This window comes from Rattus rattus, chromosome 16 (assembly GCF_011064425.1).
Source record: "Rattus rattus isolate New Zealand chromosome 16, Rrattus_CSIRO_v1, whole genome shotgun sequence".
In the NCBI taxonomy this organism is placed as follows: Eukaryota; Metazoa; Chordata; class Mammalia; order Rodentia; family Muridae; genus Rattus; species Rattus rattus.
Window position 1 is genome coordinate 12670599 of NC_046169.1, and position 20065 is coordinate 12690663.

General features: G+C 53.0%; 1 protein-coding gene across 1 annotated transcript; it reads right to left on the bottom strand.

Moving 5' to 3' along the window:
- Positions 1-988: 988 nt before the first annotated feature.
- Chst12 (carbohydrate sulfotransferase 12) lies at positions 989-19649 on the bottom strand. The gene is made up of 2 exons (XM_032886996.1): positions 19567-19649; positions 989-2639 (listed from the first exon to the last, which is right to left on the bottom strand). The coding sequence occupies exon 2, from the start codon at positions 2560-2562 to the stop codon at positions 1303-1305; it is 1260 nt and encodes a 419-aa protein (XP_032742887.1). The 5' UTR covers positions 2563-2639; positions 19567-19649; the 3' UTR covers positions 989-1302.
- Positions 19650-20065: the final 416 nt, after the last annotated feature.

Genomic DNA, 20065 nt, shown 5'->3' on the forward strand with positions numbered 1-20065 from the left:
CTTTCTCACTCAGAGGATGCATCTGCCTCTCCTTCAAAACAGGCATTCGATCCCCAGCCCCGAAAAAAAGAGGCAAAGGGCCTGAGAGAGCGATGTCTCAGTGGTAAAAAGCACTGCCTGCTCTCCCACAGGACCTGACACTCACGTGGTAGCTCTCAACCCTCGGAAACTCAGTCCTCGGGGATCCAGCGCCCTCTTCTGGCCTCTATGGGTATTCCATACCTGTGGTGCACAGCCATACATGCAAGCCAAACACCCGTACATAGAAACATATTTTTAAAAAATAAATATTTAAAAACAAGTAAATGTTTAAAATAAATAATTATTTAAAAAATAACTTTTAAAAAGCTTGTGATGGCTGGGCTGGAGAGTTTGGGTACGTCCTCTAGGGGTCTAGGTGTTGGCACTTGTTCTCGGGGGACTAGGGAAGTTTGAAGCTGAAGGAGCCCATGCTCTGAGAAGAAGGTGCAGTGTGTGAGACTCAGTCGCACTGGTTCCTGCACGGCGAGATCTCTCCTTGCACACATTCCGGCTGCTGCCACCAGTCTGACGGCCTCACAGAAGCTGATGTTAGCACCAGACCCTTAAAAATGACTGAGTCTCGGGGGCTTTGTTACAGTAACCACCACCTCCTCGACCACGCGCCGCCCGCCCGCCGCCCGCCGCCACCGCCACCGCCACCATCACCACCACCACCTCCATCCCCCCGCCCGCCGCCTTGCCCGCCGCCGCCCGCCGCCACCGCCACACCACCACCACCGCCGCCGCCACCTCCATCACTACCACCACCTCCACCACCATCACCACCTCCACCACCACCTAAAACACCTAAAAATACCACCATCTAAAACAGCCAGCTTCAAACTTAGCCTCTTCTCTAGTTGAAGACACCTTTGAAGATTCCACCTCCAGGGGATATCCCATTAGCCCCCGGCCCCTCTTCCTGTGTGTGCTTTCTGTGACTCAAAGAACCACAGGAGTACAAGGGTGCGGGCTCCACGCTTTACTCCAGCTTCCTCCCACTTTCTTATTAAATATATCTGAAATATATTAATCGTAGAAAACAGTATTAACACAGTGTCCCATGAGTACAGGCTGTGGAGTAAACAAACCCAGATTGCAAAAGGGTGGGGGTGGGGGTGGGGCGCGAAACTCTGGGGAGTGAGGTGCTTGGGTTGTGTCATCCTCTGCCTGTCTACACCAGGGAAGGTACAGGAAGCCAGGAGAGAACCAGGAGGCCACGGGTCCCATTCTCAAAGGACCGTCTCAGTTGCTTGCGGCAGCGTGAGGGCTTATGGGAGCTCAGTCCCTGAGCAGGTTTTCTGGCTTGGGGTAGCCAAAGAGAACAAAGTCGGCCTCGTAGAGTTTATAGAGCTGTTGCCTCCAGGCCAGGGGGATGTTGGCAAACCAGTCTTCCTCCCAGCTGCTGGCGGTCCTGTTCCGGTAACTGGGAGGGAAGTGGAGTTGGGAGTCTACCTTGAGGGACCTCAGGAGCTGGGCAGCATCCTCATCCAGGGTCTCCAGCTTCCCCACGAAGTCGTAGTCTATCTGGCACGGGTGGCAGAGGCGGTACACCTGTCGCCAGTGCTCGTTGAAGGGCGCCAGCTTCTCCGTGTGTGGGTCCAGGAGGTACTGGATGAAGTTGGCGAAGGAGACCTTGAGGCCTGCGCTGAAAGCCTCGCTCACCGAGGCGGGCAGGCTGGTGTGGTTGGCGTACAGTCGGAGCATGGGCACCGCGAACTTGCGGTAAAACTCCTCGTTTTCCAGCTCGAACTTGCTGCGGAAGGCTGAGATAAGGCGCACGAAGGGGTCGCGCACGAACAGGAACTTGGTGTACTTCTTCAGCTTGACCTTCATGAGGTGACGGGAGAACTTCCCGTAGCGGCGCCAGAACTTGTTGAAGGTCAGGTGCGTGCTGGTGTTGTGCACGTGCTCCCGGGGGATGTCCAGGGGGTCTCGGTAGGGGCTGCCCCGGTCCAGCAGGCTCTCGCTCAGCACGATCATCACTCGCTTCCAGTTGGTGCAGGCCACCTTGGGCACGTAGCAGTAGATGACCCCGTGGCGGTCGTCCACGATCAGGTGGTTCAGTTCGTAGTTGGGGATGTCGTCAAAAGAGCGGTCCTTGGTGGGGAATGCCAGGCTGGCGTTGGCACAGAAATCCCTCAGCAGGCTCCTCCTCTCGGCCTGCTGCCTGTCCCGGTCTGGGTTCTGCTGGGCATCATGGGTGGACCAGTCGTAACCTCTCACGTTCTCCTCCATGTGGCTCAAGACTGGCTTGCTGGGGGTGATCACCGGGGGCTGCTCAGTTTTTCTTCTGGAAAGGTCGTTGTGCTTCGCGTCAGAACTAAGGAGCGTGTCCAAAAACTCGTCCACATCGGAAGCGAACACGTTCTCCTCCGCCAGCCCCTGGGTGGGAAGGGGTTCTAGGATGTGTGGCCTGGATAGGGACGTGTGCAGATAGAAGTGGGCAGTGCCCACGTTGTCCCAATATACAATGATCAAAAGAATCATGAGGGCCGACCCTAGTGCCAGCCACAGCCGGAAGAGCCGAGGCTTGGTCATGCTGCCCTGGGCAGGGCCACACCTGGCCCTTCACTTCAGCCTTGTGTACCGCTGGGACATGGTGCTGGAAGAGGGACCTGGAGAGGCCAGAACACACCAGGTTAGAGGTTCAGAACAACACGGACTTTTCTCCCACATGCAGGGCCTTGGGTGGTCCGGTCCCCCTCCTCCACTTCCCTCCAACCAACCCATTTGCATGTCCAGCCTCTAGCCTTCGTGTGTAAATTCTGGTTGGGGCTTCAGTTACTCCACCATGGGGTATCACCAAGGTAAGTAGAGACCTTTTTGTCCCTGCACTGAAAAAGGTTAAGGGGCTAGGCAGATGTCCCAGGGGATAGAGAGCTTCTTGTGCAAACATGAGAACCCAAGCTAGATCCTTAGAATCTGGCTCATCCAGGTGTGGCCAGGCACATTGGTGACAGCCTTAATCCCAACACCAGGGAGGCAGAGGCAGGCAGATCTCTATGAATTGGAGGCCAGCCTGGTCTACATAGTAAGTTCCAAGACGGCCAGGACTATGTAGAGAGAGACCCTGTCCCAAGAAACAGAAAATATGCCTGGTGTGGGTACCCTTTTAATCCCAGCACTTAGGAGGGAGAAGCAGGAGGGCCTCTGACTTTGAGGCCAGCCTGGTCTCTACAGTAAGTTTCAGGACAGCCAGGGCTACACAGAGGAACCCTGTCTACAAACCATTCCCCACCTCACCCCCATGCAAACAAACAAATGGATAGCTAGTTCTTATAATCTCAGCAAAGTGATAGACAGGAGGCTTCCTGGGTTATGCTGGCTAGCCTGGCTAACCTAGTGGGCAAGCCTCATGTCCTAGAGAGACAGTTTCAAAAGAGAGGGCACACGGCCCCAAGGGAATGACGCCTGCGGTTGACCTCTTACCTGCACATACCCTACACACATGTACACCTGTACATATACACACCCACCTACAAAGACTAAGACAGATGGTTCTGAGGACGAAGACTGAGGTTGACCTATGGCTTTGTACACTCCCGCACAGACACACGGACACGTAAAATAAATCTTAAAATAAAAAAATAGAAAGGAAAGGAAAGGGTTTCCTAGAAACTAACCATGTGAGGAGGTGCCAAGGAGGAAGGAGAGGAAGTTGTTATGAAATGTCCCTCACCAGGAGGCTGAAGCTGCCCGAGCCACCCATGTCCTAAGACCCTTCCACTGTGCAGTCTCGGGCTGAGCAAGTGCGGCTGAGTCAGGCCCTACCCAGCATGCAGCGGGACATCAGTCAAGCGACCTGCCTCTGGCACACGCTGGGCCCCATCAGAGTGCCCAGATGGCATGAGCCTAAACCACGGCATGGGTGAGTGATCTGGTTGCCAGGTTCCAAAGCAGGACCAGTGGTCCCCGAAGAACTGCAGCTGTCCCATCAGGGACCAGGGTCGTGCTCACAGTGGCTTAGTGACAGGTCTAGTAACACCCATTCCACTTAAGCTCAGCACCAAAGGGAAAGCACATCAGGGTCTCCTGGGAGATCGTCCCTCACAACAAGCAGCAGGGTCTCCTGGGAGATCACCCCCTCACAGCGCAAAGCAGATGCTACCATTGGCACCCAAGTGCTACCACGGGGTCAAAGCAGGAAGTTGATCTGGAACCCCATCTACTGGTGTGGTAGCCTGGGCCTTGATCCTACCTGGTGTCAACCGCTAGGAGGAGCTGGTTAGACGGTGTGGAGTGGGATAGACAAACTGACTCCCTGCCGCTCTCCCAGCAAGACCCAGAGGGGCCTGGGTACCACCTTTACTCCCAGAGCTGGTTGTCATTCCGCTGTCTTCATTCCTTTCCAACGGGACAGAGGCTATCAGTCAGACAAACACTAGCCAAAAGCAAGCAGAAGCAGTTACACTAAGAGCAGATGAGGAAAACTTCAGAAGAACTCGAGAGAAGGAGAGATGTTGCACCATCACAGAAAATTCAACCCACGAAGAAAACAGAAAGAACCACAGACACATACGTATCACACAATAAAGCGTCAAAATTCAAAAAAATTCAAAGCAAAAAGCGAAACTTCAGACCGGGGTGGGGTAGCTCAGTTAGCAGATACGGAGGCCTGGATTCTATCACCAGAACTGCAAAAAACTCGTTGTGGTGGTAATCCCTGCAACCTGACTACCCGGGAGGTGGTGGCAGGAGGGTCAAGAATTTGGGGTCAGGGGTTGGGGAATTCAGCTCAGTGGTAGAGCGCTTGCCTAGCAAGCGCAAGGCCCTGGGTTTGGTCCCCAGCTCCGAAAAAGAAGAAAAGAAAAAAAAAAAAGATTTTGGGGTCATCCTGGGCTACGTAGTGAGTTCAAGGCTAACCTGGGCTACATAAGACCTTCTCTCCAAAAGAAGTTGGGGTGTCGGGGGGGCTGCACATGTCAGAACACACAGGTGGAGGTTGAAGGACATCTCTGAAGTGGCCCTCCCCTCCTACCATGTTTAGAGGCAGCATCTCCTACTCCAGCCATAGCGCTTATTACCAACACTTCCGGCCAACTCTTCCCTCTCGGCCCCCTGCTTAGGCTTAGGAGCGCTGTATTAGATACACTGTATCTGGCTCTCTATGTGGGTTCCAGAGGGGGGATCCAACTCAGTCATCACCCCTACACAGCAAACACTTTACTACAGAGCCACCTCAGCCCCTTGAAGGAAAGACGTAAAAAGACATGGACTGAATGAACACCGAGAACACAATGCACTGAAACCCACAGACTCCGGGCTAGCAGGGCTCCAGAAAGGAGGAGATCACAGACCAATGGTCTAAACTCGGCCATGTGTGCTGGTGCATGCCTGCCATTCCAGCAGAAGCGAGAGGATCTCCACGAGTTCAAGTCCGGGCTGATGCATACAGTGAGGCCTGAACTAATAAACAAGCAAACCACAACAAGTACTGACCTATTTATACAGATAAACAGATGATATCTGCCATAATATCTATTATCCACTTATATGTTATATATATAAATAGATAATATTTATAGATAATAAATATCTATATAGATTAAAAACTCCCACCTCTCACAACTGGGGAAAGAGTGAGATAAACCAAACCTTTGCAGGGAGAAACAAGAAGGGCTAGCACAGAAACCGCTAAAACAAAATACAGGTAAAATAGAGAAACCAATGAGACAAAAACCTAGTTTTCAGGCAAGAACGGCAATGCCCCGTGTACATCCCACTGTGGTGACTGAGATAAAAGGACTATGAGCTCAGGCTAGACCCGACTCCACAGTCACACCCTGTCTATAAATACTTCAAGTATCAGGCCAGCTACAGAGGCCCATGGAAGAGGGAATTGAGTGGACTGTGGAAGCCACAGCTCCTCTCTCACTGGGACGTCCCATAGGGTCCCAGTGCTGACTGAGTCTGCTTAGTTGAAATGGGGGATGGTGGGCTGGGGGTGTGGCTCAGTGGTTAAGAACATTTGCTGCTCTTGCACAGGACCAGAGTTTGTTTCCCAGCATCTGCAGGACAGCTCACGACTGCCTCGGAACTCCAGTCCCAGGGGATCTGACGCCACCTTCTGGCCTCCATGGGCACCAGGCATATATATGGTGCCCAGATGCACAAGCACACAAAATTCTCATATATGTAAATTGAGTGTTTAAAACAAGCAAACAAAATGTGGAATGAAGGTGTGTATAAAAATAGGTCTGTCGGGGGGTTGGGGATTTAGCTCAGCGGTAGAGTGCTTGCCTAGCGAGCGCAAGGCTCTGGGTTCCGTCCCCAGCTCTGGGGGGAAAAAAATAGGTCTGTCAATAAGTCACATCTGGGTTCTTCTAGGAAGTAAGACATGGTACTAAATCCCAGAGTTTTCCTCTAATGCCACAGTGTAGATGAAACTGGGAGTTTCATAAACAACAGGCAAGCACTCTCTGTCTGAGTCACACCCCAGCCCCTCACTGGGGGATTCTAGGCAGGGGCTCTACCACTGAGCCACACCCCAGCCCCTCACTGGGGGGATTCTAGGCAGGGGATCTACCACTGAGCCATGCCCTCAGTACCCCCCTGGGGAATTCTAGGCAGGGGCTCTACCACTGAGCCACACCCCAGCCCCTCACTGGGGGATTTTAGGCAGGGGCTCTACCACTGAGCCACACCCCAGCCCCTCACTGGGGGATTTTAGGCAGGGGCTCTACCACTGAGCTACCTTCCCTATCTAAAGATTCCCTTTGGACAGTCAAACTCCATCCAGTTTTGGAGTTGTCCTGGTGGAACAAGTCCACACACAGCCAGACCTGGGCCAGTTGCAGTTCCTCTCAAAGGTGACAAACCTGTGGGCTCTGTCCACTGAGACACACTCACCTTCCAGTCCGAGAGGCCAGGGTTCATTTTCAACATCAAGGAGGCCTCTCTTAGCCTGTCTGACCTCAGACAAACCACATAAACAGCAGTTCCAGAACTGAGTCAGCTGCATACAGGAAAGGGTTCTGTGTCAGCGGCCCTTTGAAGGGGCCCACTCTACCACTTAAAAGTCACAACTCCCAGGACTGCAGGGACGGGAGCAAAGGAGAGAAAAGGCCTGTCATGTCGGTACCACCAACAACCAGTTTTATTTTGTTTTTAAGGAGTTTGTGATCTAGGGATGTCTAGCCTTGTTTCCAGACATGTGGGGGTATGTTATGCTGCCTTCTGTGAGGGTTGGGGAGTCAGCAGACAGCAGTGAGGCAGTGAACCACAGCCATGGGCCCTGCCAGCCTCAGAAACAGTCAGGGACCACAAATGACCTCAGAGAGTAATTTTCCATTTAAAAATTAAGTCCAGAATCTCCAACTCTTTCAAAACAGCAGTCAACACAAGGCCCGCTGCTCTGAAGCAATGGGAACAGGGGTAGGGCGGGCTCAGCAAAAGGACTCCGTCAGGTAGACTTGCAACAGCTGTGGGACCAGGGCTCTGCAGTCAGCAGGACACCTCAGACGCTGGGTCTCACCCACATGCTCAACCTGGAGACCTTCCCAGGACTGGGGCCCATGTGCTCCCAAGTGTTCTGATAACCAGGGAAGGTTCAACACCAAACACAACTGCCAGGCAGGAGCAGTTGCCTGCAACACGGCTACCAGACACGTCTCTCACCCACCACATACATAACACAATGCCACAGGCAAGCCAGGCAGCCAGAAGGCAGATGCCATGTTGGGGCCCGATTGTTTCAAATCAGCCTCACATCAACATGAGAAGCTGGGGCCACCTTGGCACGTGCATCCTGTGACCTGGGCCACATTCTGTGTAGTCACCGTAGCCGGGAGTGAGGGCGCGAGGCAGAGCCACACTCCTATAGAGGGTGGGATCTGTTTTTCAGACTCAGGACCATCAGGCAGGAAAGTCAAATAACGCTCGAGGGTTTCTTTTGAGTGTCAACAGGACAAGGCCACTGGAAGCCCAGACGTTTAGCCAAAGGTTATTCTGGGGCTGCGGAGATGGCTCGGTGGGTAAAGTGTGTCAACTCAAAAACACAACTGCCTCTCACAGGGGACAAGATAGTTTATTCTGGGCCTAAATGAGTGACCAGGCCGGGCACGGACTTAGGTTACCCCAGATTCCATCTTCTTTTTTTTTTTTTTTTTTTCTTTTTTTCGGAGCTGGGGACCGAACCCAGGGCCTTGCGCTCGCTAGGCAAGTGCTCTACCGCTGAGCCAAATCCCCAACCCCCAGATTCCATGTTCTAATGCAGTAACAGTTCAAAGTCATTAATAGTAATGGAGCGAAGAAAGGCATGAAGCAGGGTGCTCTTCAAATACAGCGGCAGACACCAGTGTCATGGAGGCGGTCACAGCAAACTGAAGATCTCTGCCCTCGGCCTCAGAGGCTGAGGACAGTCTCAGCTTTTCGGTTGGGGGGAGCTAGACGGCTGTTTGTACACGCCCAAAGGTTTGCCTGCTAGCCCAGAGGATGCCGGGCCAGACAGAGATGGGCAACAAATGGCTATTAAGGCAGTCAAAGACTCTTCAAGATAAACTGTAATTAGGCTGTGGACCTGCAACATCCCAACCTCCCCCGTCACTAACATACAGTTAACACACACACATATATACACAGACATGACACACGTAGTTATTCTGAGTGTGTGTGTGTGTGAAGGTGGGTGACGTGAGTCAAACGGGGAAACTAAGACTGCAGCTGGGGCTGATGGGACACACCTGTTACCCCAGCAGTGACATGAGGAGGAGGCAGGAGTTGGAAGGGTAGCAGGGCATCGCACTGCACGCTTTAATCCCAGTACTCGAGAGGCAGGGGGATCTCAGTGAGTTCTGGGCTAGGCAAAAATCTGTCTTAAAAAAAAAAAAAAGCAGAGTGCTCTGACCAGTGCAGTAGTCCTCTTCCAGCCATCCCACGCCAGAACAGAACAGAAATCTCAACCAAAATCCCAAAGGCTTGCTATAAAATTGACATATTTGTAAAAAAAAAAAAAGTCATTATGAAAGAACTTACAGAGGTCAAAGCAAGAAGACTTGTCCTCCGTGTGGCTGTCTTTAAGCTGGGACACTGTTGTCTGGGCCTGCACTTCTTGGCCTTCATAATCACTGAGGCAATCTCAATCTCCCCTCACCCTTCCCAATCCCCCCACCCCTGCTTCTCTCATTCTCTCTCCTTTTCTCTTTGTTCCAGCCTTTTTTGGAGCATTGGGGACAGAACCCATAGAAAAGCACCCTACCACTGAGCCACGCCCCCAGCCCCTCACTGGGGGGATTCTAGGCAGGGGCTCTACCACTGAGCCACGCCCCTAGCCCCTCACTGAGGGATTCTAGGCAGGGGCTCTACCACTGAGCCACACCCCCAGCCCCTCACTGGGGGATTCCAGGCAGGGGCTCTACCACTGAGTCAGGCCCAGCCTCTCACTGGGGGATTCTAGGCAAAGACTCTACTAAGCTACATTTCCTATTTTGGAGACATGGACTTACTGGGTAACATTTTCGTCCTGGAACTGGCTATGTAGACCAAGCTGTCCTTGAATTTGTAGAGATCATTCTGCCTCTGCTGACATTAAACGTACGTACCACTATGCCCTGGCTCCCAGTGCCCTTTTAGCTTTTTATTCTGAGACAAAATATAAACTTGGCTGAGTTACTCAGGCTGTTCTTGAACTCATTCTTTCCCAGGCAGACTTTATACTTTTGATTCTGTTGCCTCAGCCTCCTAAAACTAGCTGGGGTGACAGGCTTGTGTCAGGCCTGGCCCTGAACAGATCCGGAACTGATCCTGGTAACATATCAGGTAGTGACAGAAAGTACCTTTGACGTGTATTGAATGGACTTAGCTCGTGTAAACGAGTTATCCTTAGATCAGGGAACACAAACTTGAGTATTATACGGAGTGTTGAAGATACATTAGGTATGGTCCTTGTCTTTGGAGAACTCCCAATCTGGTTGGCCTTGTAGTCTGTACTATTTGAAAGCTGCAGACTGAGGACTCAGAGACTGGGGGGTGGGAGGAGTGGGAGGGGGATCTAAGGGCTCATAGCCCGTGCACCTGAGACCCAGCTCTGCAGAAGCAATTTGAGGTCAAAGACCAGATTTAAGCTTGATGTCATGCTCCCCCATGTGTGTGCATGCATGCAATGTATGTGTGTGCACATGCGTGCGTGTGCGTGCATGCATGTGTGTGTGTGCACACTCAGGGAAAATGAGTCGACAGTCTCAGATATCCCTCCACTGGCACCGTCTACCTTGTTTTTGCTACAGGTGATTTTTCTTCATCACTTGCCCAAGGTCGAGGGTTCACATAGGCTAGGCTGCCAAAGCGCTCCCGGTCCTCCTGGCTCAGCTCTCCCAGCTGGGATTACAAAACGTCACCACCGCACCTCTCGGCTTTGCGCATCAATGTTGAGGCTCAAACTGGGGTCCGTGTGCATGCTTCAATTAAGGCTTTTTCTTAGCTCACCCCATCGCTTTTGATGTGGAATCTCAACTCTGTAACCCAGGAGGCTGCCTTTGGATTCCTCATGCCCCTGCCTCAGCCTTAGTGCTGTGAATGCAGGTGTCCCTGCCACACCCTCCACTTTGTTCTCGATTTGCATAAATTAATATCAGCGTGAATGTTTGTTGCACAATTTTACTCGCGCACGCCGTCTGCCTTAATGTGGGGGATTAGCTGGAAAGGAAGGGTTTGGGTATGTGTTCATGTGGATTCGAGTGAACATGGGTTTGCATGCCACAGCACTTATGTCAACATTAGAAGGTAAAGTTAGTGTTGGATGTCGCCTTTTTCCTTATACTTAAAAAAAAATGTGTATGTGTGTTTTGCCTGCGTGCATGGCTAGGCACCATGTGTGCGTGGTGACCAGGGAGGCCAGAAGAGAATGTGGGGCCCCCAGATCCTGGAGTTCCAGATGGTTATGAGTTGCCATGTGGCCTCTGGGGACTGAACCTGGGTCCTCTGAAGAAGCAGCCAATGCTCCACTGAGCACCTCTCTAGACCCAGCATTCTGCCGGTTTTAAACAGGGTGCCATCTGGCTGCATACAGGAAGGTAGCTGACCTTTAACCTTCGGCTGACTCCTGTCCTCACCTCCCAGGAGTGCTTGTGCTACTGTACCTGGCATTACATGGGTTCTTGTCAGTCCTCGGGCTTCTGTGACAAGTCCTTGGTCCCCTGGCTGTCTCCCGTCATCCTAAATGAAGGATTTTGCTAAGCCAGTGAGCCCAAGCCCTGCTGGTCCCAGATGGCTCGCCTCATGGTGGGACTGGTAGTGCAGCCTTGGTATTAGCTGCAGAGGTCTAGTGCCAACGCCAGTCGTAAAAGTTTCCCAAGGCGCTGGAGAGATGGCTCAGCTCTTCCAGAAGACCCGGGTTCGATTCCCAGCACCCACATGGTGGCTCACAGCTGTAACTCCAGGATCTGACACCCTCACACAGACATACATGATATTCAGGCAGGCAGAGCTTCAATGCACATAGAAACCAATCAACCAACCTCAGAACCAGCATACTGAGACAAGCCTACAAACAAGGCCTCTGTACCTATGACTCCATCTACCATGTAGAAAGCAGTGCGGATCACTGTGGCTGAGCGTCAGCGTGTGAGCGTTGGAAGCATCTTACTATTCTTAAGGCTGGGTCTCATGTAACACAAGGTCCTCCTCCTGCTGCCCTCAGCTTCCCAGTGCGGGGAGGACAGACATGTAGCACCACACCCAGCTGGAAATGTTAATTGTAGTATTCATATGCCAAACCTCATCCAGTTACATATTACATTAAATACATTAAACAAGAAGAGGGTGTTTCATTTGCGTGTCAGTCATTTCTCAAGAAGCCTGTTAAGAAAGCTCAGAGGAGCCCGAGTGACTCAACTGGGAAGAAATGCCTTCCCACCGGGGTTCTGGAGCTCCAGAGGAGGTGCAAGAGAGGGTTGTCTTCTGACATACCTGTGTCAGACAGTGGCTGGCTTGGCCTCCGTCCTTCTGTCCTTCATCCCCTCCCAGCAGAGCACATTGCTGTCTGTCCCTTCACACTTTCCTATGAAGCTTCTGACTGTGTGATTAGACAAGGGAACAAACCCCCAGCCCGCATGGTAAATGTCGGTAGTTAGGTAGCATTCTGCAGAGGAACAGCTAACACAGGGAGCGTGTGTGCACAAGGAGGATGAGCACACAGACCTGGCTGAGGTAAGTCCAGCTTGGTGGCTCATGCCAGTAATTCTCAGCTACTTGAGAGACTGAGGCTGGAGGATGGCACATTCCAGCACTGCCTGGCTACATAGCTAGTCCAAAGCCAGTACTGGCAATTTAGAAGACTTTGTATCAAAATGAAAAGGAGAAAGAGGGAGAGCTCAGTGGTGGAGCCCCTGCCTAGAATCCCCCAGTGAGGGGCTGGGGGCGTGGCTCAGTGGTAGAGCCCCTGCCTAGAATCCCCCAGTGAGGGCTGGGGGCGTGGCTCAGTGGTAGAGCCCCTGCCTAGAATCCCCCAGTGAGGGGCTGGGGGCGTGGCTCAGTGGTAGAGCCCCTGCCTAGAGTCCCCCAGTGAGGGGCTGGGGTGTGGCTCAGTGGTAGAGCCCAGGCCTAGAATCCCCCAGTGAGGGGCTGGGGGTATGGCTCAGTGGTAGAGCCCCTGCCTAGAGTCCCCCAGTGAGGGGCTGGGGTGTGGCTCAGTGGTAGAGCCCAGGCCTAGAATCCCCCAGTGAGGGGCTGGGGTGTGGCTCAGTGGTAGAGCCCTGCCTAGAATGCCCCAGTGAGGGGCTGGGGCATGGCTCAGTGGTAGAGCTCCTGCCTAGAATCCCCCAGTGAGAGGCTGGGGGCGTGGCTCAGTGGTAGAGCCCTGCCTAGAATCCCCCAGTGAGGGGCTGGGGTGTGGTTCAGTGGTGGAATATATGTGAGAGCCAAGGTTCTATCTCTAGAACAGAAAACAGCAGTAGACCATAGCCAACTTTATTTGCAGAGTCTGCCCATATCCCCTGTCCCAGACTCCTCTACCCACCCAGGCCTCTCTCAGCTCTCACTGTATTGCTCAATGCCCCAATCCCTCTCCCTGTTTCTACCCTCCTACCTTCTTGCCACATTGCTGTGGTGAAAGCCAATTAGGACACATCTCTGTCCCTAGTCCTCTGATTCATGGTGTCCCCTGGCTTCTGATTCTAACCCTTTCTGTGGTGGCGAACAGACCATCTGTCCTCTTGGTCACTGCAGTATAGCCAAAGAGATTCCCTGTCGTTCATTAGTGGCCCTGGAGGGCAGGTTCTTGCTGCACCGATGTAGGTCCCTCTTGGGCCACTCTCAGGGGCCCTCCTTCCTGATCAGGCCTCAGAGAGTAGGTCCTAGGACCCACAATCCCTCAGCCGCGCAGGCCCCCAACTCTGCCGCTGCTCACCACATAGCCACGGGTGTATTCCATTTCTTTTCTACAGGACCTGTCATATCTCAAACCCATCACTGTGTGAGACTGTCAGAACTCGCACTAAGCAACTCTGGGAGGGAGGACCCATCTTGTTTGCCCAGCAAATCCTCAAGGCTCTGAGTATTGGGCCCACGTGAGGTAGGCATCAGGAAGACTGACACCATTCTCTGCCATCTGAAGGTGGAGAAGGGTCACTGGTATTCTCTCCACTTGTAACCACGTTTAAAAATCCCTTGGGGGGTTGGGGATTTAGCTCAGTGGTAGAGCGCTTGCCTAGCAAGCGCAAGGCCCTGGGTTCGATCCCCAGCTCCGAAAAAAAGAAAAAAGAAGAAGAAAAAAAAAATCCCTTTGCAGGAACCGAGATGGTTCAGTGAGTAAGAGTGCTTCCTGAATAAGCGTGAGGGTGTGAATTTGAATCCTCTCACCCATGTAAAGACCTGGACGTGTGTACACAGGCGCCTGTAATCTCAGGTGACTGGGGGTGAGTGGGAGACAAGTGAGTCCTGAGGCCTTGCTGGCCAGCCAGGCCAGAACAGTAAACGCCAGCAAGACTCTGTCTCAGAAAGAAGGGTGGTGATGGCTGAAGAGTTAAGAGGACCTGGGTTCGATACTCAGCACAAACACACACCAAGCAGCTCACAACCGCCTGTCGCTCCAGGCCCAGGCCTTCCAACACCTCCTTCGGGCTTCTGTGAGCACTTGGACACAAGTGGGTGCACACACACACACACACACACACACACACACACACACACACAGGAATAAAAAAGAAACAAAGACAAAGCTAGGGGCAGCATGAAGTCTTTGACGAATGGCCAAGTGACTTAGCTAAGACCGGATATGGATACCAGCGGATACCAGCGAGAACAATAAGTAAATGCCTTCAGGAAACCCAAGCCAGCCAAGTAGGGGAAGTCTCTTGCCTAAGACATCAATGCCAACGGAGACTGTTTCTGTCTATAATGAGAACAGAGGCCACCAAGTTCCTTAACCAACAGTATTCCTTCCCTCTTTCCCATCCTCATAGCTGCTTCTGCCTCAGTCCCCCCACCCCCACCCCCAGAGATAGGGTCTCACTATGTAGCCCAGGCTGGCCTTGAACTCAGAAATCCACTCACCTCCTGAGTGTTGGTGCCTATGGGACTTTGACTGCCAGCGATCTATCTGCTGCACCTGCTAGCGCTCGCTCGCTCGCCTGGTAGCTGCCCCTTGGCTCTAGCTCTGACTTCCCATCTCAGCAGGTGACATCACAGTGTGTCCCCTCCCCTGCCAGCCCTCTCAGGCATGTCACGACTCCAATTAGAGCAGCAGCCCGTGTTTACATACACTGCCACGCTATGGAGCGACTGTTCGCAGCTGGGACTACCAGGACGCCGTAATTATTTTTTTTCTCTTTCCTCCCGCACAACAGTTTATTTTCCCGGGAACTAATAACGGTCTCGTGTTTTCGTTTGCTTTGTTTGCTGTGTGCTTAGGACTAATCCAGCCTCCACTCTGCCAACTGTGTCAAGTCCCCTGCAGCTGTTCCAGTGCAGAGAGTCTCCTCCAAGCCCGTCTCCTCCCATAGCCCCATGCGCTGCTGGGGTCAGGAGCACCTGTGGCCATGGTACCCTGCCGGTCCCCTCTGCCTGCAAGGCTCTTCTCACCCTTCTCCAGGGCACACCCTGTGCTGTCCCCTTCCCCTCCAACTGTCTTTCTCTTTTTAGGCTCAACATCTTAAAAGGGATACAAGCTGGCCGGTTACCCTCAAGTCCGGGAGGGATAAATCTGGACAGTTTATTAAGCGTCTAGCCTATGCTCTCTTGCCTGAGGATGGAGTTCAAGGGGGACAAGGCTTTCCCTCAGGAATCCTCTACTTACGTATTTATTTGCGTGCCTGGGCACGTGCACGTGACGGCCAGCAGATGAAGGGAGGTGTCTTCCTCGATCCCTCTCTGGTTTATTTTTTGAGACGGAATTTCTCACTGAGCCCGGAATTCACTGATCTTGTCAGAAGGGTTGGCCAGTGAGCCCCAGGGTCCTCCTGTCCCTACTCCCTCTTTCCCGCCAGCGCTGAGCCCGCAGGTAGATGTGGCCACACTTGGCTTTATGTGGATGCGGGGGGATGCAAACTCAGGTCCCTGTGCTTGCCCATCGGGCTATCTACTAAATCTTTTGTTAAGTTTTTGAGACAGGTTCTCACGTAGCTCAGGCTAACCCCAAGCAGCAGATGACTCTGAACTTCTGACCCTCCTATATTCATACTCACCTCCGCCAATCAGCTGTGAGCTACCGGGCCCTTTCTAACCTGCGTTCTTTTTTGAGACAGGGTATCACTACGTAGCAGAGGCTGGCTCTCACCCCCTGCCTCAGCCTCAGAAGCCAGCACGTGCCACCATGCCCCCACCTCGTCCTGTAAAGGATTATTAGTTACTTATGAGGTTTGGTTTTTGTTTGTTTGTTTTTGTTTTTTTTTTCAAGACAGGGTTTCTGTGTGTAGCCCAGGCTCTCTTGGAACTCACTCTGCAGACCAGACTGGCCTCAAACTCAGAGAGATCCACCTGCCTCTGCCTCCAGGGTGTCTCCACTGCCTGGCTCGTTTATGAGTTTCTTTAGAAACTAGCAATTGGGTGTTCCAACTGGAGGCTGGCCACGTTGACTGGTGAGTCCTTTCTCTCTGGCTACTCCAGTTCTGAGAAGATCAGCCATCCTTTTGGCCAATGGGAAAGGCGGGCAGTATGGGTGGGCTGGTCAGGCTTGGGATCTAAAGGCTCCAGGACAGCCCTTCCCTGCCCCCACCGGCAACTGAGTCTGCTGTTTCCCATTTGGAAAGTTTCAGAGTTTCTAAATAGTTTAGCAACCTCGGTGGCTAACAGCAGGAAGTATTAAGTGAGAGGGCGGGCTATTTCCAGCCACATCTGTGGGCCAGTCACAGCCATCAGTGGGGGCTGCACACACTAAAGGGGTGTGAAACTCACAGCTAGGCCTTCTGGCTCCAGCTCCTTCTCCTCCAGATCCTCCGTCTCCTCCTCCTCCTCCCATTCCTCCTCCCACTCCTCCTCCTCCTCCTTTTTCTTCTCTCTCCTCCTCCTCCCCTTCCTCCTCCTCCCCTTCTTCCTCCTCCCCTTCCTCCTCCTCCCCCCCCCCCCCCTCCCTCCATCCCCCTCCCCCCCCCCCTCCCCTCCTCCTCCCCTCCTCCATCTCCACCTCTTTCTCCTGCCTCCACCTCTCCAGGACAGGGTTACAGGCACACCACTTCCTGGCTACTTTTAATAACTGGACAGTGAAGACATACACTGTTTAAAATGGTAGTCCAGGGCGGAGGGTGCGGTTCAGCTGGTAAGGTACCTAGCACGTACAAAGTCTTGGGTTCCACCTCTACCACACATAACCCAGGCATAGTGGCCCATGCCAGGAACCCCAGGACTTGGGGAGTGGAGGCAGTCGATCAGGAAGGAGTGCAGGGTCAGCCTGAGCTACAGAGGTAAATGAGACCAGCCTGGGTTACATGAGACTCTGTTTTAAAAAACTACACAGTGAGCGGGGCATGGTAGCACAGGCTTTTAATCCCAGCCCAGCGCTTGGGAAACAGGCACGTGGATCTTTGAGTTTTCAAAGCCATCCTGGTGTACAGAACAAGCTCCTAGACAGCCAATCAAAAATGTGTGTGTGTGTGTGTATATGTGAATTTGTGTGTATGTGAGTGTGTGTGTGAGTGTGTGTGTGTAAATGTGTGTATATGTGTGTATATATGTGAATGTGTGTGTGCGTGTGTGCATGTGTGTGTATGTGTAAATGTGTGTATATATATATGTGAATGTGTGTGTATGTGAGTGTGTGTGTATGTGCGTGTGTGTGTGCGTGCGTGTGAGTGTGTGTGGTGTTTTCCCACCTGATTTATTTCAGTCCTATGAGTAACCAGGCTGTTTTCACTCACAGTACTTTCTGGCCTGGCCTTCCTAGAGCAGAATCACCGCCCCACCCAGCCCTGGTGATCATGTGGTAATGACCATGAGCTGTCAGTCCACAGTCAGCTAAGTGTTAGCACTTACAAATCACACTTTCCCACGCCTCCCCCAGTACCCAGCATGGTGGGGACCGGCAGGACTTGTATTGCTTCTTTCTTCTGCCCAGTTCTTATAGAGATCCTCACTGCCCAGAGAAGCCCCGGGGGACTTCAGGCTCTGCACCCCCTCCCCCAGCCACTGTACCACACCCACAATGACACCACTGCATCTCCCTAAACCCCAAATTTACCTGCCCTTCCCTCTAGGATCATGGGTTTACCTCTAACAGACCTGGTCTTGGCTCAAACCTCAACTGCAATTTCCAGCCACGGAGCCTGGGTATCCAGGCTCTTCTCAAGCAGAAATACGTTCTCCCAGAGCTGGGAGGATGGCTGAGTTAGTACAGCGCTCGTCACGCAAGCACGGGGAATCCAGATCCGCAGAACCTGCGGTGTAAAAATGTCTCACACAGTACTGTGTGCCTGAAAGCCCGGGGCAGCCAGCCTTGCCAAATTGGTGAGCTCTAGTCCAGTCTGTCTCAGAGGAGGGTATGGCCGCCCTGAGGACGACACCCAAAGAGGTCCTCTGGCCTCCAAGGCACCTGCACACACACATGGACTCCCATACAACCCCCTGCCCGCCCACCAGAAACTAGTCTTTTCTCCCCACAGGCCCCTGGTGAGCACAGCCACTCAGTGTCTCCTGAATTGGCTGCTTCTAGTCTTCATGCTTAGTGTTTCTTTTGCTTGGTTAGCTTCTTTGAGACAGGGTTTTTATGTAGCCCAGGCTAGCCTTCAACTGTATTCCCTCGTGCCTCCACCTCGAGTGCCAGGAGTACAGGTATGTGCCGCCTTTCCTGGTGTCCTCTTTGCACACTGCGAATGTCTTTCGTACAGTGGCACTCCAACCGTACGATATATCACCAAACCAAATGGACCCGAAGCACGCCGACCTGAGCTACCCAGGGTCCATGGTTTCCAGCATGCCACCTAATTTGGTGGTTTGCCCATATAACAGGAACTGAAGATGCAGACCCACAAATACAAGATGGCAATAAACAGTCACCACCTGCATGCAAGCAAGCTCAGCCCCAAATCCTAGCGGCTCATCTGCAAGGAAATTAAACATGAAGATGCAGGCAGGCCCTTTTGTGATTTTTGTTTTAAGTCAGAATCTTACCCTGTAACCCAGGCGGGCCGAACCTCGCTATGCAGCCCAGGCTGCCCTCAAACTCACAGCAATCCTCTTGCCTCACAAGAGGATTGCTCACAAGAACTGGCACCACACTCTGCCTCAGGCAACTCCCGAAGTTGCAGTATCATACCGTGCACACAGCAGTTTCCCAACAACATTTTTCCTCTCCTTCACACCCAGAAACAGGACCCTAACTCATGTCACCAAGCCTGGAGTCACACTGTGCGGGGTCCCAGCAATCGAAGGCTCACAGCACCGTTCTACCCCAAGGGTCACATTCCCATTCAACTCCGGGGCTCCCAGCGCAGCGTGGGATTATAAAATAAATAATTTAAGAAGGGTGCAAACATTACAGCTCTCTGTGCGACAGCCAGGCGGATGCGCGGTGCCCAGGGTCTGCCAGCGATGTCTTCGTGGCCAGAAGCCCAAATAGAAGATAGGTCCTACTGTTAGCCACTAATGCTCCGCTTCCTGTGGCCCACCAGGCATGAGGCTGCTGCTGGGGTTACCCGCAGCAACGCACAGGAGAGGAGGATGCTCAGTTGACTGGGGTGAGACCTGGGGCCAGTGCTTGCTCTGTGCAAAAACTGGCTTCAGAGACAGCCTCCTGCAAGGTCTTGCTGGGACACTGCAGCACAACAGTCTCTGAACAATTGCTTTCTCGCCTGGACACCCAAATAGCTAGAGGCAAAACTGAGGTGTCCCCTTCCAAGCCAGGCGCTACTACTGCAAAGGAGATCGGCCAAGTGGCCACACCTTCTTCCACGCATTCTGCAGGGCTGCACAAGAAGATGGCTCAGAGAAGACACGCGCTTGGCTAAGGTCACACAGCCAGCTGGATAGAAATGGGATTCGAACCCGGGACCACGTGAGAGCTGCATAGCCAGGCAGAATGAGGTACGAATCTGCATCGCCAAACCGTGGATGATCGCCCCACCCTAGGACCCGGGACTCCCACGCACCCCTCACTCCGCTCCAGCCTGCGATTCTCACCTAGCGCCCGCTACAGTCACCACCGCTGCTGCTGCTGCTGTTGCTGAGGCTGCTGATTCTGCAGCCGAAGTCGCCTCCCCCGCTACAGCCCGCCCGAGGCGCGGCCCCGCCCCCAGCCAGACCCCCCCTTCATCTTCTCGCGAGAGCTAGCAAGCGAGACTACGCCCGTCCTTGATGCGCCTGCGCACTTCTCCCCGTTCCTGCCCTCGCAAGCCAGTGCCATGTGGCATCTTATTTACGGCCAGAGATTGGTCCCACCCTGAGCAGCCCACCCCTTCTGCAGCAACCAATCCGAAGTGGGGGCGTGGCTGATCTCAAGGGGGCGTTGCCTGCCTCGCAGTTTGAACTTGCAGCGTGGGCCATGCAGGCTGCCAATCCTGTCAGATTTTATGGGGCTTAAGAGAGACCATGCAGGTAAAGCTCTTAGTGAGAGCCAGGCACGGTGCAGGCCACTCACCCCAGCTGCTTGGCAGTGGGAAAGGGAAGAAGGGAAAGGACT